Genomic DNA, 23,835 nt, shown 5'->3' with positions numbered 1-23,835 from the left:
ACCGAATCCATTGATTTCCATGTCCATGCAAAGTTAGATCAAGAGCTTTATAAAAAAATACAAGCATATCAAAAGATAATGAAATATCGCTCCCTCCTTTTTGGAACTCATTGAGTTTAAACTTTATTGCAAACAAGCTGCTATATAACATCAGCTTTGAATCACTCGCAAAAGCCCACATAAACATTTGATTAAACATGCAACATTAAAATGTGTATTATAAATGTGTTAATGTTTTGGCTGCCAGAGTGCATACGTTTTGGCAACTTTTTGGTAAAGATATAACTTAGAGCATGAGGAATGCTCTTCTGTCTACCTACTATAACATTGCTGGTTCTTGGACCGTTTAGCCAAAGTTAAATCAATGTGGAAATGAACTGGTCAACATTGAATAGCGGGCATGCAGAATGGGATAGAAAGTCTGGAATTTGATTACTACTGGGAGTCTGGAAGCATTTATGTATAACTTGTGCTGAAGATTAAATAAGTGCCGTAAGAGTCCAAGATAGGGGGCGGGATTCTCCGAACCCCGCTGGCTGCCGAATTCTCCGTTGCCGAGCATTAGGCGGGGGTGGAATCGCGCCGCGCTGGTCGGCGGCCGCTGGCAGCGCCCTCCCCCGGTGATTCTCCGGCACTCGATGGGCCGATTGGCCGCCCGTTTTCCGCCGGTCCCGCCGGCGTAAGTTAGAGTAGGTCCTTACCGGCGGAACCTGGCGGCGCGGGTGGCCTCCAGGGTCCTCAGGAGGGCCCGGGGGGATCTGGCCCCGAGAGGTGCCCCCACGGTGGCCTGGCCCGCGATCGGGCCTGTGCCATGGGGGCACTCTATTCCTCCGCGTCGGCTGCTGTGGTCCTCCGCCATGGCCGACGCGGAGATGATCCCCCTGCGCATGCGCTGGGATGACGCCTGCACACACTGGGGCTCCCACACATGCGCCAACTCGCGCCGGCCGGCGGAGGTCCTTTGGCACCTTTGGGGCATTCCGCACCTTTGGGGCGGCCCGACGTTGGAGTGGTTCATGCCACTCCTCGGCGCCGGGAGCCCCCGCCCCGCCGGGTAGGGGGGAATCCCGCCCAGGCTGCTCTGAACAAGTTGCATGGACTGAGCGACCCTTTCTCACTCTGTTTTATTATCTTAAGTCCTTGCTGGTAAATCCAGGAACTGTATTGCCAATGTCTCTGGGGCAGAAATGATTGTGGTCTGCAACTAAAGCTGCAAAAGCAGCACAAAAAGGGACTGCTAAACCAGATGGATATCTCAGGTTATATCATCACACTTGGAAAATATCTTGGTACATTGCACCTACATTGATTATGGCATCTGTCTGAATGTAGTCCATGTCTGAGTCTCTTAGACCCAACTCTCGTCCATCCCTCTGAGCAGAGCTGACAATTCCGGTAGTCACGGTATTTTGCAAAGCAAAAGGACTCCCAATAGCAACTACAAATTCTCCTGGCCTGAGGTCAACAGACTGACCTAGAGATAGTACTGGTAGCCTTCTCTGCAAAATATTAAATGAAATCAAAGTTCATAATATAATTTTATCAAATAACATCCTATTTCCCATAGTCTCAAAAATAAATTGTCTTTGATTTGCAAAGTCGTATAAATAGTAGCTTTCCTTCCCTTATGATATAGCAGCCACTAGACTTCAAAATTACTACATTGGTCGTGAACCACTTTGGGAGGTTAAGAAAATATAACTTGCTGAATAAAGTGGTCTTTCATCTTTGTGATATCACAAAATGTTCTGTAACTTTAAATATAGTGCATTTATGGATTTAAACATTGAGAAGTGTTACAATTTGAACATGCAGACATGTGTTATGTCCATTTGATTCCAGTTGTGAGGAATACCTTTCTAATTTACTTAGACCTGATAATTGTAAAGTCAGAGGTCTTCCTCACTTGTGGAATAAAATGGAAAAGATACTACCATTCATCTCTATCCTTTAGCACATTTTTGCATGTACAATGAAGAAATTCATTTCTGCTTGTTGCAGCATTTTGATTGTGGAAGTAAGGGGCGGGATTCTGTAATCCTGAGACTAAGTGTTGACGCCGTCGGAAACGCCGTCGCGTTTCCCGACGGCCTCAACATGGCCTCAGGATCAGCAAGTATGGCCCCTACAGGGGGCCAGCATGACACTGGAGCGACCCACGCTGATCCAGCTGCTGATCCCGGCATCAACTGGGCGCCGTGGGGTCCGCGCATGCGCAGTGGCACCGGCGCCAACCCGCGCATGCGCAGTGGCTCCCTTCTCCACGCCGGCCCCGACGCAACATGGCGTAGGGCTACAGGGGCCAGCACGGAAGAAAGGAGGCGCCCAGCACGAGAGGCCGGCCCGCCAATCGGTGGGCCCCGATCACGAGCTACGCCACAACGGAGGGCCCCCCCCCCCGGTTGGACCCCACCTCCCCCCCCACAGGCCGTCCCTGGACCCTTCCACGCCGAGGTCCCGCCGGCTAAGAGCAGGTTAGAACGGCGCCGGCGGGACTCGGGTGTTCTGTTGCGGCCGCTCGGCCCATCCCGGGCTGAGAATTGCTGGGGATGGGCCCCGTAGAGCAGCCCCCGGCCGGCGCCTTGATGACCACACCGGCGTCAATTCTCCGCTCTGCGGAGAATCGCATCCCGGCGTCGGGGCGGCGTGGGGCGATTCGCGCCAGTCGTGTCGATTCTCCGGCCCGGCCCCGGGCTGAGAGAATCCCGCCCAAGATTTCAGTTTGCCATTGCCTATTCGAATTACACAATGAGACACTTTATTGGAATTTCTGTCTGAATGTTAAAAAGAAAATGCTACTTTCTCCAAGTTGCTCACATGCTACAATGTTCATAGAACATAGAACATTACAGCGCAGTACAGGCCCTTCGGCCCTTGATGTTGCGCCAACCTGTGAAACCACTCTAAAGCCCATCTACACTATTCCCTTATCGTCCATTTGTCTATCCAATGACCATTTAAATGCCCTTAGTGTTGGCGAGTCCACTACTGTTGCAGGCAGGGCATTCCACGCCCTTACTACTCTCTGAGTAAAGAACTTACCTCTGACATCTGTCTTATATCTATCTCCCCTCAATTTAAAGCTTTGTCCCCTCGTGCTAGACATCACCATCTGAGGAAAAAGGCTCTCACCCTATCCAATCCTCTGATCATCTTGTATGCCTCAATTAAGTCACCTCTTAACCTTCTTCTCTCAAACGAAAACAGCCTCAAGTCCCTCAGCCTTTCCTCATAAGATCTTCCCTCCATACCAGGCAACATTCTGGTAAATCTCCTCTGCACCCTTTCCAATGCTTCCACATCCTTCCTATAATGCGGCGACCAGAATTGCACGCAATACTCCAAATGCGGCCGCACCAGAGTTTTGTACAACTGCAACATGACCTCATGGCTCCGAAACTCAATCCCTCTCCCAATAAAACCTAATACACCGTACGCCTTCTTAACAACCCTCTCAACCTGGGTGGCAACTTTCAGGGATCTATGTACATGGTCACCGAGATCTCTCTGCTCATCCACACTACCAAGAATCTTACCATTAGCCCAGTACTCTGTCTTCCTGTTATTCCTTCCAAAATGAATCACCTCACACTTTTCTGCATTAAACTCCATTTGCCACCTATCAGCCCAGCGCTGCAGCTTATCTATGTCCCTCTGTAACTTGTAACATCCATCCGCACTGTCCACAACACCACCGACTTCAGTGTCATCTGCAAATGTACTCACCCATCCTTCTATGCCCTCCTCCAGGTCATTTATAAAAATGACAAACAGCAGTGGCCCCAAAACAGGGGCGGGATTCTCCGCAATCGGCGCGATGTCCGCCGGCCAGCGCCAAAGACGGCGCGAATCAGTCTGGCATCGCGCCGCCCCAAAGGTGCCGAAGTCTCTGCATCTTGAGGGGCCGAGCCCTACGCCCACGCCGGACTGATTTCCGCCCCGCCAGCTGGCGGGAAAGGCCTTTGGTGCCCCGCCAGCTGGCACGAAACTGACTTGCCGGGCGGCGCATGCACGGGAGCGTCAGTGGCCACTCACGGCATCCCCGCGCATACGCAGTGGAAGGGGTCTCTTCCGCCTCCGCCATGGTGGAGACCATGGCTAAGGCGGAAGGAAAAGAGTACCCCCACGGTACAGGCCCGCCCGCGGATTGGTGGGCCGCGATCACGGGCCAGGCCACCGTGGGGGCAACCCCCCGGGGCCAGATCGCCCCGCGCCCCCCCCAGGACCCCGGAGCCCGCCCGCGCCGCCTTGTCCCGCCGGCGGGACAGGCATTCCAGCAGCGGGACTTCGGCCCATCCGGGCCGGAGAATCGCCGGGGGGGGCCCTCCAACCGGCGCAGCGCGATTCCCGCCCCCGCCTAATATCCGGTGCCGGAGAATTCGGCAACCGGCGGGGGCGGGATTCACGGCAGCCCCGGCGATTCTCCGACCCAGCGGGGGGGGTCGGAGAATCCCGCCCCAGATCCTTGTGGTACACCACTAGTAACTGGACTCCAGTCTGAACATTTCCCATCAACCACCACCCTTTGTCTTCTTCCAGCTAGCCAATTTCTGATCCAAACTGCTAAATCACCCTGAATCCCATGCCTCCGTATTTTCTGCAGTAGCCCACCCCACCGCTGGTTCATGATACCGAGTGACGCCAATAGCACGGGTTTAATTCCCGTACCAGCTGAGGTTATTTATGAAGGCCCCACCTTCTCAACCTCGCTCCTCGTCTGAGGAGTGGTGACCCTCAGGTTAAATCGCAACCAGCCAGCACTTAAAGGAGAGAGCAGCCTATGGTTCTCTGGGACTGTGGTGACAGTTATATTTACATTGATATAAGCTGATCTCATGAGATAATGCAAGGTCATCTGATTAATTTAGCATCACAGTTTTTACGGCATACTGTATAATGTACAGCATCTCCTGACAGATTGTCGATCATCTTAAAGCTCAGAGATAGAAATGGCCGCAACAATACCGAGATAGTGGATGGCACCCTTCCAACGTGCAACTTAATGAGATCGGCTGCCATGTGTGCCGCAGAAAGGGGCTTGTCCCCTTTGCAAAGTAGTGCAAAAGCAGCCTCAACACGGGTAGAGAAAAACAGAATTCTGTCTTATCTATAACCAGTTCCTGCAAGCAGCTGAGTGAGAAATTTGTTAAGTCTTAGAGAATATTATAGGGTCTGGTTTAGCACAGTGGGCTAAGACAGCTGGCTTATAATGCAGAACAAGACCAGCATTGCGGGTTCAATTCCCGTTCCAGCCTCCCCGAACAGGCGCCGGAATGTGACGATTCGGGGCTTTTCACAGTAACTTCACTGAAGCCTACTTGTGACAATAAGTGATTAGCATAATATTATACAGTAAACACATTTATAATAATAATAAACTTAATTGTCACACGGAGGCTTACATTAACAATGCAATGAGGTTACTATGAAAATCCCCTAGTTGCCACACTCTGGCACCTGTTCGGGTACACTGAGGGAGAATTCAGAATGTCCAATTCACCTAATAAGTATGTCTTTCGGAACTTGTGGGAGGAAACCCAGTCACAGGGAGAACGTGTAGACTCCGCACAGGCAATGACCCAAGCTGGGAATCAAACCCGGGACCCTGGCATTGTGAAGCAACAGTGCTAACCACTGTGCTACAATTTTTCCATATTTTTAAGCACTAAACAACCATAGCACTGCCCGATGCACTGTCCTTCAATGCCACCTACACTTCCATGTCACACTACCTTGTATTATTTGCAATGGGCACACAGCAAGTCGCAGCCCTTAGTACTAAAGATCACCCTGTGCACAATATACATGAGCACTATGGCATTTCAGTAATAGCCACTTAGACTTCAACCATAACACGGAATTTTGGCAGGAGTTGTCTTTCCACAAATAATCCGTTTATTTTGGAATTGGATGTCCAGCGGTTTAGAAAATGGGTGTGATGTTGATCTTGACAGCTCGGACAAATCATACAATAACTAATCAGTAGCCGGTTTTACACATTGTTCTATTCTCTTTCCCTGGAAGTCATTAGAAAAAAAAATCGGACGAGTGTAAAGCACACTGCTGATTTGCTTTTGCCTGCTTCATGCTATTACTGAAAAGCAATTTCATCCCTATTGCTTTTTTAGTTCAGGGTTTTAATCCAGAATAGTAGATGGGAATGAAAGTCTCTTTTCTCAGGTACATAGAAGCTGTAAAACTCCTGGGTAAGATGCGGTTAGACTTCCTCTATAGGGTATGTTTCAGCAGTGGTTAGCAGAGAATTTGCAATCTTACACGAACCTCTCAACATAGAATCTTTACAGTGCAGAGGCCATTCAGCCCATCGAGTCTGCACCAACCCTCTGAAAGAGCACACTACCTAGGCCCATTCCCCACTCTATCCCCTTAATCCTACCTAACTGAACATCCTTGGACACTAAGGGGCAATTTATCATGGTCAATCCACATAACCTGCACATCTTTGGACTGTGAGAGGAACCCAGAGCATCCAGAAGAAACTCATGCACACATGGGGAGAAAGTGCAAATTCCACAGACAGTTATCAAATGAATCTGGGTCCCTAGTGCTGTGAGGCAGCAGTGCTAACCATGAGCTTATTGGGAAATGGATAAATCACACTGACGAGGTGGGAATTTATTGCGGAGGGGGGATTCTCTGCTGAGTTTGCTAGTTAAGATGTTTCAGGTAACGGCATAGAGCCTGCATCTGGCCTAGTGAGCACCTGACCTGCAAATACTTGATATTGTCATTTGGTGTACAGGTTTTTGTTCACAGTTACTTCAAGTATTGACACTTTTCATGTTAATAAGGACAAAATATGTCAAAAGAAGAATGAAGAAACAATGTAAATAATAAGACATAATTTCCTGGCGTTCAAAGTTTCACCAAAAGATGGTTTGCTTACCTTTGGATTAATCTTTATTGTTGCTATGTCTGATTTCCTATCCATATCTTTTATTGTTGCTTCATAGTTTTTTCCATCATGTACCTGCACCTTCAGCTGTTGTTGACCTGACGTTATAGTATTGCTAGACACTACTACATGGGCGTTGGTCACAATTAGCCCACTATCTGATATTATAAATCCAGAGCCACTGGATAATGGGATATTTCGTCTCAATAGAGGATGCCTGTGTTTGTGGGTAAAATTGAAACAAGACTGACAGATCTTCTACATTCTTTAGAGTGTGGAAAGAACATTTTTCATTGCCAATGCTCAAATTGTATGAAATCTGTATTCTTACTAACATTTTTGTACTATTTATTAAGAAAACAGCTGCAGAAGCAATTTTCTACAAATTGAATATTCTATTAGAATTATTGTAATTTCTAAGTATTTAAATTTCATAAAAGATAGGTGTTATTTTAAGCAAAGTATTCATCGCTATTGCCACTATTAAATTACATTCTGCCATTGTTAATCTTAATAACCTTTCGCTTCTTGTCACTATGAAATGGGACAGCCAAAATGACAATTGTTAGCAAGTAAAACTAAAACTCACAATGGTAACAGTCTGTAATGGGGAAACCTGTTTGGTAACGCTCACTGAATCAGAAGACTTTGCAACAGGATAAAATAAACTAGGTGAGAGTAAATTCAAGTGCATTGCATAACCTCCTCTCCTGCCTCTAGTCTCAATCGGGGATAGCTCGCTCTTCCCATATTCAACTTGTACCCCGAAAGCCGTCCTGATTCCTCTAAAAGCACCATTTTGCCTCCGATACTGCCAAACGGGTCTGAAATATACAGCAACAGGTCGTCTGCATATAATGAGACCCTCTGCTCAGCGCCCCCCTCGCTCAATCCCACTCCAGTCTCTCGTTGCTATAAGCGCCATTGCCAGCGGCTCTATCACCAAGGCAAAGAGCAACGAGGAGAGCGGCTACCCCTGCCTCATTCCCCGGTGCAGCCCAAAATACCCCGAACTCACTCAGTTCGTCCGGACATTCGCGACTGACACTTTCTACAGCAAGTGGACCCAATCTACAAACCCTTGCCTGAACCCGAACTGCCCAACACCTCCAGCAGGTACTCCCACTCCATCTGATCAAACGCCTTCTCCACGTCCATCGCCACCACTAACTCTACCTCCTGCCCCTCCGATGGCATCATGATTACATTAAACAGCCTCCTCACGTTTGTCGTCAACTGACTCCCCTTCACTATTCCGGGACGCAATCCTCGATTGGAGAGGTGAACGCCTTCGGCAACAGCTTGGATTCTACATTCAGTAATGATATCCGGCGGTGTGACCCACATTGCGCAGGATCCTTAGCCTTCTTTAATATCAGAGAGGTGGAAGCCTGCAACAATGTAGGAGGCAGGTCCCCTCCTCTCCCTTGCTTCATTATACACCCTCACCAGCAGTGGCCCCAGTTCCACCCCAAACATTTTGTAGAGCTCCACTGGGAACCCGTCCTACAGCCTATAGCCTTCTATAAAATGCCTCAAACATTCCATTTACCCCCTCCAGGTCCATCACCACCTTCCCCTTATCATCCCTCACTCTGCCAATCTACCTCACCGCCTCTTGCTTCCTCAACTGACAAGCCAATATCCTGCTCGCTTTCTCTCCGTACTCATACACTGCCCCTCTGGCCCTCCATAACTTTCCCACCACCTTCCCCGTAGACACTAGCCCAAACTCCATCTGGAACCTCTGCCTCTCCTTCAACAGCCCTGCCTCTGGCGCCTCCGCGTATCTCCTATCCACCCTCAAAATCTTGTCCACCAGTTTTACCATCTCTGCCCGCTCTGCTTTCTCCCTGTGCACCCAAATTGAAATGAACTCCCCTCTAACCACCGCCGTGTGCCCCCCACAGCATGGGGGCCGTGAAATCCCCCATATCGTTTAGCTCCACATAGCCTCGAATGGTTGCCTGCACCCGCTCACACACCTCCTCATCCGCCAACAACTCCACATCCAGCCTCCACTGCAGGCGTTGTACCAAACTACCCCTCCCCGCCAGGCCACGTGCAAATCCACCCAGTGCGACACGTGGTCCAAGTTCACAATCGCTGAATACTCCGAGTCAGCCACTCCGTCAGCAATGTCTTATCTAGCACAAATTAAACCAATCTGGGAGTACACCAATGCACATGGGAGAAGTATGAAAACTTCTTCACCCTCAGCCTCCTAAACCCCCACGGGTCAACCCCCCTACCCCCATGTGTTCCATAAATCCCCTCAGCTCCTTTGCGACTGCCGACACCCTCGATGACTTGGGACAAGACAGGTCCAAGCTGGGTTCTATAACCATATTAAAATCCCCCCCCCCCCATAATCCACCCCAAACATTTTGTAGAGCTCCACTGGGAACCCGTCCTACAGCCTATAGCCTTCTATAAAATGCCTCAAACATTCCATTTACCCCCTCCAGGTCCATCACCACCTTCCCCTTATCATCCCTCACTCTGCCAATCTACCTCACCGCCTCTTGCTTCCTCAACTGACAAGCCAATATCCTGCTCGCTTTCTCTCCGTACTCATACACTGCCCCTCTGGCCCTCCATAACTTTCCCACCACCTTCCCCGTAGACACTAGTCCAAACTCCATCTGGAACCTCTGCCTCTCCTTCAACAGCCCTGCCTCTGGCGCCTCCGCGTATCTCCTATCCACCCTCAAAATCTTGTCCACCAGTTTTACCATCTCTGCCCGCTCTGCTTTCTCCCTGTGCACCCAAATTGAAATGAACTCCCCTCTAACCACCGCCGTGTGCCCCCCACAGCATGGGGGCCGTGAAATCCCCCATATCGTTTAGCTCCACATAGCCTCGAATGGTTGCCTGCACCCGCTCACACACCTCCTCATCCGCCAACAACTCCACATCCAGCCTCCACTGCAGGCGTTGTACCAAACTACCCCTCCCCGCCAGGCCACGTGCAAATCCACCCAGTGCGACACGTGGTCCAAGTTCACAATCGCTGAATACTCCGAGTCAGCTACTCCGTCAGCAATGTCTTATCTAGCACAAATTAAACCAATCTGGGAGTACACCAATGCACATGGGAGAAGTATGAAAACTTCTTCACCCTCAGCCTCCTAAACCCCCACGGGTCAACCCCCCTACCCCCATGTGTTCCATAAATCCCCTCAGCTCCTTTGCGACTGCCGACACCCTCGATGACTTGGGACAAGACAGGTCCAAGCTGGGTTCTATAACCATATTAAAATCCCCCCCCCCCCATAATCAACCGGTTCCAGTCCAAGTCAGGAATCATCCCTAAAATGTACATCATCCCATTTTGAGGCATAAACGTTTACCAGAACCACTGGCATCCCCTCCAACTTTCCACTAACCATCACATATCTCCCCACCACGGTGGCCACAATGCTCCCCACCTCCAATGCCACCCGCTTATTAACCAACACCACCACACCCTTCGTCTTCATATCCAGCCCCGAATGAAACGGCTGCTCCACCCATCCCTTCCTCAACCTCATCTGGTCCCCTATCCTTAAGTGTGTCTCCTGCAAAAATGCCACATCCGCCTTCAGACTTCTCAGGTGCACGAGAACACCCGACCGTTTGACCGACCCATTCAGCCCTCTCACGTTTCATGTGTCCAGCCTGATTGGGTGGCTTCCCGCCCCATTTCCCTGCTGATCAGCTATTTCTGGGCCAGCCCCCGTCACGTGACCCTCCAGACCTGCCCTCGGATGTCAGTGATGAGCATGTCCCAAGATAGATATTTTTAAAATATACAATATGGTGCCTTAAATTTCTAATACACATTATTCTTGACCAATGTACCTTAAGAACAGCTCTATGTGAACAACTGCAGGTGCGATTTTCTCCACCACATCGGCGATAAAATTGAATTTATATCTTGGGCTGTTTGGATGTGAATGACCTATACTACGCAGAAAAATGTTGCATATTATTTATAAAATTTATATCATTGCTCACATTTAAAATCAGATACCTGTGAACAAAAAAAAACAGTAAATCCCTTGAGGAAGATAGGACAGAACTGAATTCAATGATTTTGTTGAAATATTCTCAAATATTCATTACGAATTGTCATAAAATATCACTTTTACAGTTCAAAACACCAACATCAACTCGTGATGGAGTAATGAGGCATCAGATTTATTGTTTATTCATCTAAGAAACTATCCCGATGAAGAAAATACACCTAGTGGCATAAAACAGCTCACAGTTACAGTGCACAACTCTGGGGTGACCACCATAATTAGAGGACAGAAGTACATTGGTAGGCCTCAAGAATGATCAAAATGTAGAAAAAATATTCTTTCTTTCCATGAATTAGTGGGTGTGTGGAACATACTCTCAGAAAAACTGTTAAAATGTCAATTATCTCCTTTTAAAAAGACCTAAATATCTGGTTTAGAATTAGAATTTGAGGTTTAAAGGATAAGTATAGCCACTGATAATCAAATATGTTACAGAGTATCACAATTCCAATGGTAGTATAGAAATGTTGCAACACAAATGGTCTGTGGTGATTATGGGTTGGAATATTGGATTAATGTCCTTGAGTTTTAGTCAGTTAACCTTCGGGCCAGTGAAACATGCCAGAGAATTTATCTTTGAAATTTAGTTAGTTGAGGTAATGCTGCTTAATATATTTGCATAAAGTGTCTTTGTGCACCGTCTTAAAATAATGTATAAAGAAATGTTATGCAAACTGAAGTGAAATTAAACCATTTTAATTTTGTTTGTTCTCAACCAAATCCTTCAGGAGATCACATGGGGTTGACAGCCTTATGCAATGTAAATTATACAGATGCCATAGGATTGTTATGTCATGGAAGGAGTCCTTGCCAGCTCTCTTAATCTCCCTCACCATCAATGGAGCCCTGGCTTTGGGTTTCAACCTTTCATCCTTGTTGCAATGTTCTTACCCTGAAACAGCTCATCCTTAAAAAGACCACCAGTGTCCCATCACAGTTTTTCCTGTCAGTCTTTGGTTTTATTTAACCCTGGCTAGATCATCCTACTGAACTTAACCCTCTTCCAATTTAGAGGTTCTACGGTAGATTGTTGTAAAAACCCAATTGGTTCACTAAAGTCCTTTAGGGTAGAAAACCTCCAGCCCGTATATGTGACTCCATTGCTACATCAATAATTTAATTTTCCTGGTAAGTGGTGTAACGGAACCACTACCGGCAGTTCAAGAAGATCCACCATCACCTTTTCAGGGCAACTGCAGATATTGCAGAATATTGCTCACCTAAACCTTATGATATAATGATCACTCTTACCCAAGTGCTTCCCTTAGACTCTTCATCCACTTGGTACAGCTCATTCCCTAGCACCAGATCTAGGAATGCCTCCATCTTTTTCGAACCAACAACCTACTAGCCAAAGCAGTTAAGTTCTCCTGAATACATTTTAGAAATTGCTCCTTTTTATCTGTTATCCTAACATGATCCTCACATTATCTCAATTGATATTTTGGTAGAGGTCCCCAATATCACCATTTTGTAGTTCTTATACATCTCAAATTTTGTTACACTTTTTCTCACCTATTACTCTTTTATTATTTGGAAGCCAAAGAATACTACCCCCCCCCCCTCCCCTGGTGTGCCCTAATCTCCCCCACCCCCCACTTCACAACATCCACAGCATGATCATACCTTTCTGGCTTCTCAGCACTAACCAATTGGGTTTTGTTCATGCCTCCTCACAGACATCTCCCTTTTCAACACGACAAAATGTTCAAGGCTTTTTCTCATATAATATTCTCCTAATTTTTATGGATTTCTAGACCTCTGCTCTGAACCATAATGTCATCTGTAGAAGCCATAGAAAAAGTTTGTATTTGGGCAAGACACTTTTTTAATGGGTTTCTTATGAGTTTTCAAACATGAAGTACATACTTCCGAAACCATGAAATAGTACATCAGATTGTTAGTGTGTTTTGAAAGGGCTGTCCGTGAGTCCAGGTTTCTCTTCCTTACAGACAGCAGGTATTTTCAAAAAGCATCAATTAACCCAAGAAAGATTAAGTGTATCAGTTTTTTCAAATGATACTAAATAGGGATAGTGGCCATCAGAAAGGTTGATTAAAATTAAAATGTAATTAACCAAGCCAACACAAGATGAAATACTGCACTGAACATTTTACTGCTCACCTTATGTACCAGGACTGTATAATATGACTATTTTTATGGAAAGTATTTTTTTTTTCTTCTTTTTTTTAATAAAATATTTTATTGAAAATTTTTGGTCAACCAACACAGTATATTGTGCATCCTTTACACAATATTATAACAACACAAATAACAATGACCTATTTTATAAACAGAAAATGAATAAAAAATAAATAACAAAAATGAAAACTAACCCTAATTGGCACTTGCCTTATCACAAGTAACACGCTCCAAAAATATAATTTAACAGTCCAATATATAATTATCTGTAGCAACGACCTATACATATTATACAGTATATATTAACAACCCTGAGAGTCCTTCTGGTTCCTCCTCACCACCCCCCTCCCCCCCCCCCCCCCAATCCTGGGCTGCTGCTGCTGCCTTCTTTTTTCCATTCCATCTATCTTTCTGCGAGGTATTCGACGAACGGTTGCCACCGCCTGGTGAACCCTTGAGCCGATCCCCTTAGAACGAACTTAATCCGCTCTAGCTTTATAAACCCTGCCATGTCATTTATTCAGGTCTCCACCCCCGGGGGCTTGGCTTCTTTCCACATTATCAATATGTTGCGCCGGGCTACTAGGGACGCAAAGGCCAAAACATCGGCCTCTCTCGCCTCCTGCACTCCCGGCTCTTGTGCAACCCCAAATATAGCCAACCCCCAGCTTGGTTCGACCCGGACTCCCACTACTTTTGAAAGCACCTTTGTCACCCCCATCCAAAACCCCTGTAGTGCCGGGCATGACCAAAACATATGGGTATGATTCGCTGGGCTTCTCGAGCACCTCGCACACCTATCCTCCACCCCAAAAAATTTACTGAGCCGTGCTCCAGTCATATGCGCCCTGTGTAATACCTTAAACTGAATCAGGCTTAGCCTGGCACATGAGGACGACGAGTTTACCCTGCTTAGGGCATCTGCCCACAGCCCCTCCTCGATCTCCTCCCCCAGCTCTTCTTCCCATTTCCCTTTTAGTTCATCTACCATAGTCTCCCCTTCATCCCTCATTTCCCTATATATATCTGACACCTTACCATCCCCCACCCATGTCTTTGAGATCACTCTGTCCTGCACATCTTGTGTCGGGAGCTGCGGGAATTCCCTCACCTGTTGCCTCGCAAAAGCCCTCAGTTGCATATACCTGAATGCATTCCCTTGGGGCAACCCATATTTCTCGGTCAGCGCTCCCAGACTCGCGAACTTCCCATCCACAAACAGATCTTTCAGTTGTGTTATTCCTGCTCTTTGCCGCATTCCATATCCCCCATCCATTCCCCCCGGGGCAAACCTATGGTTGTTTCTTATTGGGGACCCCCCCCCAAGGCTCCGGTCTTTCCCCTATGCCGTCTCCACTGTCCCCAAATCTTCAGTGTAGCCACCACCACCGGGCTTGTGGTGTAGTTCCTCGGTGAGAACGGCAATGGGGCTGTCACCATAGCCTGTAGGCTAGTCCCCCTACAGGACGCCCTCTCTAATCTCTTCCACGCCGCTCCCTCTTCCTCTCCCATCCACTTACTCACCATTGAAATATTAGCGGCCCAATAATACTCACTTAGGCTCGGTAGTGCCAGCACCCCCCTAACCCTGCTACGCTGTAAGAATCCCTTCCTCACTCTCGGGGTCTTCCCGACCCACACAAAACCCATGATGCTCTTTTCAATCCTTTTAAAAAAAGCCTTCGTGATCACCACCGGGAGGCACTGTAACACAAAGAGGAATCTCGGGAGGACCACCATCTTAGGAGCCTGCACCCTCCCTGCCAGTGACAGGGATACCATATCCCATCTCTTGAAATCCTCCTCCATTTGTTCCACCGTAAATTTAACCTATGCAATGTGCCCCAATTCTTGGCTATCTGGATCCCCAGGTAACGAAAGTCCCTTGTTACCTTCCTCAACGGTAGGTCCTCTATTTCTCTACTCTGCTCCCCTGGATGCACCACAAACAACTCACTTTTCCCCATGTTCAATTTATACCCTGAAAAATCCCCAAACTCCCCAAGTATCCGCATTATTTCTGGCATCCCCTCCGCCGGGTCTGCCACATATAGTAACAAATCGTCCGCATACAAAGATACCCGGTGTTCTTCTCCTCCTCTAAGTACTCCCCTCCACTTCTTGGAACCCCTCAACGCTATCGCCAGGGGCTCAATTGCCAGTGCAAACAATAATGGGGACAGAGGGCATCCCTGCCTTGTCCCTCTATGGAGCCGAAAATATGCAGATCCCCGTCCATTCGTGACCACGCTCGCCATCGGGGCCCTATACAACAGCTGCACCCATCTAACATACCCCTCTCCAAAACCAAATCTCCTCAACACCTCCCACAAATAATCCCACTCCACTCTATCAAATGCTTTCTCGGCATCCATCGCCACTACTATCTCCGTTTCCCCCTCTGGTGGGGGCATCATCATTACCCCTAACAGCCTCCGTATATTCGTGTTCAGCTGTCTCCCCTTCACAAACCCAGTTTGGTCCTCGTGGACCACCCCCGGGACACATTCCTCTATTCTCATTGCCATTACCTTGGCCAGGATCTTGGCATCTACATTTAGGAGGGAAATAGGTCTATAGGACCCGCATTGTAGCGGGTCCTTTTCCTTCTTTAAGAGAAACGATATTGTTGCTTCAGACATAGTCGGGGGCAGTTGTCCCCTTTCCTTTGCCTCATTAAAGGTCCTCGACAATACCGGGGCGAGCAAGTCCACATATTTTCTATAGAATTCGACTGGGAATCCATCCGGTCCCGGGGCCTTTCCCGCCTGCATGCTCCTAATTCCTTTCACCACTTCTTCTACCTCGATTTGTGCTCCCAGTCCCACCCTTTCCTGCTCTTCCACCTTGGGAAATTCCAGCCGATCCAAAAAGCCCATCATTCTCTCCCTCCCATCCGGGGGTTGAGCTTCATATAATTTTTTATAAAATGTCTTGAACACTCCATTCACTCTCTCCGCTCCCCGCTCCATCTCTCCTTCCTCATCCCTCACTCCCCCTATTTCCCTCGCTGCTCCCCTTTTCCTCAATTGGTGTGCCAGCAACCTGCTCGCCTTCTCCCCATATTCGTACTGTACACCCTGTGCCTTCCTCCATTGTGCCTCTGCAGTGCCCGTAGTCAGCAAGTCAAATTCTACATGTAGCCTTTGCCTTTCCCTGTACAGTCCCTCCTCCGGTGCTTCCGCATATTGTCTGTCCACCCTCAAAAGTTCTTGCAGCAACCGCTCCCGTTCCTTACTCTCCTGCTTCCCTTTATGTGCCCTTATTGATATCAGCTCCCCTCTAACCACCGCCTTCAGCGCCTCCCAGACCACTCCCACCTGGACCTCCCCATTATCATTGAGTTCCAAGTACTTTTCAATGCACCCCCTCACCCTTAGACACACCCCCTCATCTGCCATTAGTCCCATGTCCATTCTCCAGGGTGGGCGCCCTCCTGTTTCCTCCCCTATCTCCAAGTCTACCCAGTGTGGAGCGTGATCCGAAATGGCTATAGCCGTATACTCCGTTCCCCTCACCTTCGGGATCAACGCCCTTCCCAGCACAAGAAAGTCTATTCGCGAGTAGACTTTATGGACCTAGGAGAAAAACGAGAACTCCTTACTCCTAGGTCTGCTAAATCTCCACGGGTCTACACCTCCCATCTGCTCCATAAAATCTTTAAGTACCTTGGCTGCTGCCGGCCTCCTTCCAGTCCTGGACTTCGACCTATCCAGCCCTGGTTCCAACACCGTATTAAAATCTCCCCCCATTATCAGCTTTCCCAGCTCTAGGTCCGGAATGCGTCCTAGCATCCGCCTCATAAAATTGGCATCATCCCAGTTCGGGGCATATACGTTTACCAAAACCACCGTCTCCCCCTGTAGTTTGCCACTCACCATCACGTATCTGCCCCCGTTATCCGCCACTATAGTCTTTGCCTCGAACATTACCCGCTTCCCCACTAATATAGCCACCCCCCTGTTTTTCGCATCTAGCCCCGAATGGAACACCTGCCCCACCCATCCTTTGCATAGCCTAACCTGGTCTATCAGTTTCAGGTGCGTTTCCTGTAACATAACCACATCTGCCTTAAGTTTCTTAAGGTGTGCGAGTACCCGTGCCCTCTTTATCGGCCCGTTCAGCCCTCTCACGTTCCACGTGATCAGCCGGGTTGGGGGGCTTCATACCCCCCCCCCCTTGTCGATTAGCCATCCCCTTTTTCCAGCTCCTCACCCGGTTCCCACGCAGCTGTATCTCCCCCAGGCGGTGCCCACCCGCCCATCCCCTCCCATACCAGCTCCCCCCTCTCCCCAGCAGCAGCAACCCACCCCCCCCCGCTAGATCCCCCGCTAGCGTAATTACTCCCCCCATGTTGCTCCCAGAAGTCAGCAAACTCTGGCCGACCTCGGCTTCCCCCCGTGACCTCGGCTCGCACCGTGCGACGCCCCCTCCTTCCTGCTTCTCTATTCCCGCCATGATTATCATAGCGCGGGAACCAAACCCGCGCTTCTCCCTTGGTCCCGCCCCCAATGGCCAACGCCCCATCTCCTCCACCTCCCCTCCTCCCCCCATCACCACCTGTGGAAGAGAGAAAAGTTACCACATCGCAGGATTAGTACATAAAACTCCTCTTTCCCCCCTTTTTAACCCCCCTCTTCGCCCCCCACATTCGCCCCACCACTTTGTTCAAACGTTCTTTTTAATAACCCGCTCATTCCAGTTTTTCTTCCACAATAAAAGTCCACGCTTCATCCGCCGTCTCAAAGTAGTGGTGCCTCCCTCGATATGTGACCCACAGTCTTGCCGGTTGCAGCATTCCAAATTTTATCTTCTTTTTATGAAGCACCGCCTTGGCCCGATTAAAGCTCGTCCTCCTTCTCGCCACCTCCGCACTCCAGTCTTGATAAACGCGGATCACCGCGTTCTCCCATTTACTGCTCCGAGTTTTCTTTGCCCATCTAAGGACCATTTCTCTATCCTTAAAACGGAGGAATCTCACCACTATGGCTCTGGGAATTTCTCCTGCTCTCGGTCCTCGCGCCATCACTCGGTATGCTCCCTCCACCTCCAACGGACCCGCCGGGGCCTCCGCTCCCATTAACGAGTGCAGCATCGTGTTCACATATGCCCCGACGTCCGCTCCCTCCGCACCTTCAGAAAGACCAAGAATCCTCAAGTTGTTCCTCCTTGCGTTGTTCTCCAGTGCCTCCAACCTTTCCACACATCATTTCTGATGTGCCTCATGCATCTCCGTCTTCACCACCAGGCCCTGTATGTCGTCCTCATTCTCGGCTGCCTTTGCCTTCACGACCCGATGCTCCCGCTCCTGGGTCTTTTGTTCCTCCTTTAGCCCTTCGATCGCCTGTAGTATCGGGGCCAACAGCTCTTTCTTCATTTCCTTTTTGAGCTCTTCCACACAGCATTTCAAGAACTCTTGTTGTTCAGGGCCCCATGTTAAACTGCCACCTTCCGACGCCATCTTGGTTTTTGCTTGCCTTCCTTGCCGCTGTTCTAAAGGATCCACTGCAATCCGGCCACTTTCTCCTCCTTTTTTCATCCGTATCCAGGGGGGATTCCCTTCTGGTTTACCGCACAGTGTTTTTAGCCGTCAAAATTGCCGTTGGGGCTCCTATCAAGAGCCCAAAAGTCCGTTTCACCGGGAGCTGCCGAAACGTGCGACTCAGCTGGTCATCGCCGCACCCGGAAGTCATGGAAAGTATTTTTAATAGCATGTTTCAAAACCTGCCCATTTGTTGACAAAGTTGGGAAGAAAACTGTTTTCAGATGATACTCACTACTTAAAAATGGAACTACAGGTAGTGAAAGTTCCTTTGAATGGTTACTGTGCTAAGGAAGTAGTGATGTAGATGGAAATACTCTGTGTTCTCTATATTTATTTGCATTTGGTTACTGTACAAAGTAGTTATAAAGGTAAGACAGACAACAAAAATATAATGGTATTTGAGGGTTTGTACATGGTGGCATTAAATATAAAAGCAAGGAAATAATGTTGAATTAAAATATATTAGTTAAGCTACAGCACAGGCAGATCTTGTCACCCTTGTATAGCAGGATGTTATAAAAAATGTTATCATTGGCGAGATTGAAGTACAAGTAGTTTAAATGTGAAATATTATTTCTAACCACTTATTAATAAAATCTCCCTACTTATGCTTCACCCTATTGGGATTTTTGTAAATTGCTGGAGCTTGTAAAAGACCAACCATTTTGCCTTAGCTACCTGAAAGGGAATTGCTGTGCTGCTCCAAATCACACACGGGAACTATATCAACGTTACTTCACTGTTGCTGGGTCAAAAGTCTGAAAGCCCCTTCCTAACAGCCCAGTTCCTGTACCTGCACCACAGGGACTGCAGCAGTTGAAGAATACGGTTCACCACCACGTCTCAGCGACAATTAGATATGGACAATAAGTTACAGCTTTGGCAATGATTCCTCATCTCACATGGATGAATAAAAAAGGAGAATGTTATGGCTCCATTATTGTGGGAACAGGAATTAGGATCCTTTTTGTTTCTAGATGCCAATGCTCGGGCATTGGGAAAAAAATACATCAGTATTAGTCAGGTGAAGGATTTTTAAAAATATACCTTCTGTGCTATTACACAAATGTTGCATTTTAAATAATACTTTTCAAGATTTTTTCAACTTTAATCTGTGGGGTGTGAGCATCATAGGCAACGACAGTACTTATGACACAGTCTAATTGCCTCTGAGAAGGTGGTGATGAGCTGCCTTCATAAACTGCTGCAGTCGATATGGTGTAGGTACACCCACAGTGCCGTTTGGGAGGGAGTTCCAGATTTTTGATCCAGGGACAGTGAAGGAACACTGATGAAGTTCCAAGTCAGGAAGTTACGTGACCTGGGAAGTTGCAGGTGGCGGTATTTCCATGTATCTGCTGCCCTTGCCCATTTAAGGAGGCAATGGTGTAGTGGGATATGTTTAAGGGGAGGCAACAGTGTAGTGGTATAGTCACTGGACTAGTAATCCAGAGTCTAAAGTTCAAATCCCACCATGGCAGATGTTCACATTTTATTTCAATAAAAATCTAATATTAAAATTCTAGTGATGATTACTTCCTTCAGGGAAGGAAATCTGGCATCCTTACCTAGTCTGGCCTACATGTGACTCCAATTTAATAACTGTCCCAAAGGCTCTGCGCCAGACCATTTTGATGTGTTATTAATTTGATAGTGATGTGCCTATCCTATTTGTCTATCTATTTGTAATGTTCCCTAGCCCTACAATCCTCTAATTTCACACAGCCGCGTATTCCTGGTTTTATTCATTCCACCATTTGTTGCCATGACTCCAGTTGCCTGTTCCCCAAGCTCTGGAACTCGTTCCTTAAACAAATTAGCTTTTAGGTTTCCTACAATAATAATCTTTAATATTGTCACAAGTAGGCTTACATAACACCGCATTGAGGTTACTGTGCAAATTCCCTAATCACCACCCTCTGGCAACTGTTCGGGTACACAGAGGGAGAATTCAGAATGTCCAATTCACCTAACAGCACTTCTTTTGGGACTTGTGAGAGGAATCCGGAGCACCCGGAGGAAACCCACGTAGACATGGGAAGAACGTGCAGAATCCGTACAGTGACCCAAGCCAGGAATCGAACCTCGGAACCTGGCGCTGTGAAGCAACAGTGCTAACCATTGTGCTACCGTGCCGTCCGAATACAGCAGTGGGGGAAATGGTGGTGTCACGGGACTAATAATCCAGAGGACAGGCTCATGCTTTTTGGGGCATGGCTTCAAATCCCACTGAGGCAGCTGGTTGAACTTAAATTTATTTATTAATTTAGAAAAAATCTGGGTGTGAAAGCTAGCCCATGAAACCATCATTGATTCTCATAAAAATCCATCTGGTTCACTGATGTCTTTTAGGAAAGGAAATCTTCTGTCTTTATCTGGTCTACTTGCGGCTCCTGATCCAAAGCAATGGGTTGACTCTGAACTACCCCCTAAAATGGCTGAGCAAGCCATTCTGCCCAAGGGCGATTAGGGATGGGCAAAAGGCAGTGACACCTACAACCCATGAAAGAACAAACTGAAGAAACTAACAGTGACTCCACTTCAAAAGTACAGTACTTCATTGGTTGGAAACCATTCTGAAAGATCATGACCACTTTGTGATCAAAGACCACGCAAACACAAGTCTTTCTTTTAAACCACTGGACTGCACTTTCCTCCTTTTGGACATTGTAAAACCTGCCTCTTTGACCAGGTTTTCCTGACTTGTCGAGGTGGCATGTTTAGTTTTATCGAATGCCTCCATGTGGCACCTTGGGAATTATTAAAGGCGCTTTTTAAATGCAAGTTTTTGGTCAAGTTGTTGTTGATAATGAAAGGTTACCCATTGTAATGTTCTTGTTACAAATTGATGAAATAAGACCCAGCTGTCTACTGGGATATAAGGATCTGTAACAATACTTGCCAATAACTTCTTTAAAAGTTGCCATCGAGACCAACTGTTAGACATTATTAAAGGATTTGTTTACCTGCTCTGCATGCGCCCTTGTGAACTTGAACGATCGGCGGCAGCCTCAGCTGCAGGGCTCTCCTGCTGACCATCTTGAGTTTGCACTGGTTGTCATAGGTGTTGGTGTCGCTGGCGCACACCTTGTAGTTGAGTTTGCACCGGCAGACGCCGGGTCCCTTGGCCAGGCGCTTGCCGCCGAGCAGGGCCTTGCACTGCATCCCTTCCCCGCAGCTGACATCGCTCGGCCGCCCGCAGGCGCGTCCCTCCCCGGCCGCGCACACCAGGCAGCAGTGACAGGCATCCTGCACATAGCCATTCAGACAGCTGGGGCTCGGGCACTTGGAGACATCGCAGCGCTGTGAACACGGCGGCTGCTCCGGGGAGGAGGACACGGCGGCCGCCCCGCGGCTCAGAGTCGGCAGCAAGAAGCCCAGGAGGAGACTGGCAGCAAAACTCGCCATTGCTTGTCGCACAGACACGAAACTCAATTCATGTACTGAACAGATAAAACAGATTTAAAACAATAACAAAACAAAGCTTGTTCAGAGCAAATTCCCTGAAAAAAAAAGAATTAATCGAACTGACTTAACGAACTGACTTTTGTAATGTGCAGAAGTCTAAAAGTATTCTATTTTGAGTGCCTGGAAAGTTTTTTTAAAGTTTTACAGCATCAAAACCAAGCACGATAAAAGATGAGCAAAAGGCCGATCGGCGCTGCATTCAGGACTTTTGTTTTTCTAATTCTGAGCTGTTAACCTCGCCGCAGTAAAACAAACAAGAAGCAAGCAAATCCAACCCACTGAATAGCGGAGAGCCAGACTCTGCAAAGGCTGCCCAGTGAGAATGGTGTGCAAGGCTGGAAAGCAAATGGTCATAAAGAGAAACCACGCTGAGATTTTCCTCTGACTCACCAAACTGCAGCCAATGTTTATGAATTTGGGAGGGTTGCTGCAGATCCCCGCAGTTGTTACTTTGACCCAACCCACACTGACCCAGACTGAGAGGTTCCACATCTTTGAAAACAACTATTCTGTTTAGGCGCTTTACTCTTCCGCACCGCCAGCCCGATAAGCGAATAAGTAGCTTCCCCAAAATAAATGGGCACTTACTTATAGAAGTCAACATCAAAATGAGCACTTTTAAAGAAAATCTAATCTGCGGGAGGGAGTTTACACACACACACTAATACACACATATGAAGGACTTATAGCACGACGTAAACAATTTGCTTGCATATTGGTTACATTTTTGTAAGCAAATTTGCATCAAGTTGACCCCAAACATATCTGTAATGCATTTAATCGAACGCAAAAGAAAGGGACCATGTTTTGCCTTCAGTTCCCACCCTGAAGGCAAATCCTTGACCATTTATTTATTCACTGGACCACGGCTGAAGTGCCAAGGATGGGGCAAGAATGTAGGGGCCGAGTCTACCTCAGCGGAATAGGGGACCGAACCCCATCCTATTACTCTGTCCCAAACGCTAGCCTTCTGGCCAACGGAGCTAAACCCTATCAGTTATTCCTGTTAGATCCAGCAGCCAATTCACAACATTTGAAGCTGAAGTAAAATGTGTATTAAGTCCGCGGCGGTGGGCTTGGTAAAAGAGCGGGAAACAGACCGGAGCAGAGGACGGTACGTCCACGCTACTAGACACCCTTTTCCAGAGATGGTCGGGCATCGGATCGCCCTAACGGTGGAGGGCAGGCGATTGCGGCTGTCAAGCAGCAGGTTGACGGCACTCTTGAGCTGATTATTGTTTTTAAAAAATAATTTTACCAGGGAAGGGAGGGCTCAGCAACAGGTGGAGTGGAGCTGGAGAGCATTGAATGTTGCAGCTTCAAAGACATGTAGGCTGACTGCAGTTCACTGAGCGGAAACCCATCTCACAACTTATTGGGAGGACCTCTCCCAGATCCACTTCATCTAGAGCAGGCAACGCTAGGAGACATCCAGGGTTCTAACTGTCACTGGGCGGTGTGCAAGTCTGAGTTTCAGTCCTGTAGTGAGGCGGAGTATGGGAGTGAGAGGCAGGTTCTGTCACATGGAACTGGGACTGCAACAGTCAGAAGAGCAACAGCTTCATGAGGCTGCCAGGGGACATGGGCGAGGGCACTCAGAGGGCCGATAATGTAGGCTCATAGTCACACACTAGTTTACAGACAGAGACTTTGTGGAGATGCTGGAGCAATAATGTCTCTGAAGGCTGTATCTGCCC

General features: G+C 47.9%; 1 protein-coding gene across 2 annotated transcripts in view; it reads right to left on the bottom strand.

The window, feature by feature from the left end:
* LOC140408542 (serine protease HTRA3-like) overlaps positions 1-22,663 on the bottom strand; it is a 51,662-nt gene extending 28,999 nt beyond the window's left edge. The window contains exons 1-5 of one of the 2 annotated variants that reach the window (XM_072495911.1): positions 22,529-22,663; positions 21,637-22,113; positions 10,760-10,859; positions 6,908-7,133; positions 1,305-1,499 (exon numbers count right to left, since the gene is read on the bottom strand). In XM_072495911.1, coding sequence (XP_072352012.1) covers positions 1,305-1,499; positions 6,908-7,133; positions 10,760-10,859; positions 21,637-22,078 — 963 coding nt within the window. In that variant the 5' untranslated portion in view covers positions 22,079-22,113; positions 22,529-22,663. Of the gene's footprint in view, positions 1-1,304; positions 1,500-6,907; positions 7,134-10,759; positions 10,865-21,636; positions 22,114-22,528 lie in introns of those variants that run through there. The other variant, XM_072495913.1, reaches the window with a different exon arrangement.
* Between the last annotated feature and the right edge of the window lie 1,172 nt (positions 22,664-23,835).

Source organism: Scyliorhinus torazame, chromosome 3 (genome assembly GCF_047496885.1).
Source record: "Scyliorhinus torazame isolate Kashiwa2021f chromosome 3, sScyTor2.1, whole genome shotgun sequence".
NCBI lineage: Eukaryota > Metazoa > Chordata > Chondrichthyes > Carcharhiniformes > Scyliorhinidae > Scyliorhinus > Scyliorhinus torazame.
The sequence above is the reverse complement of the archived record's forward strand: the minus strand, read 5'-3'. Positions and strand labels throughout refer to the sequence as shown.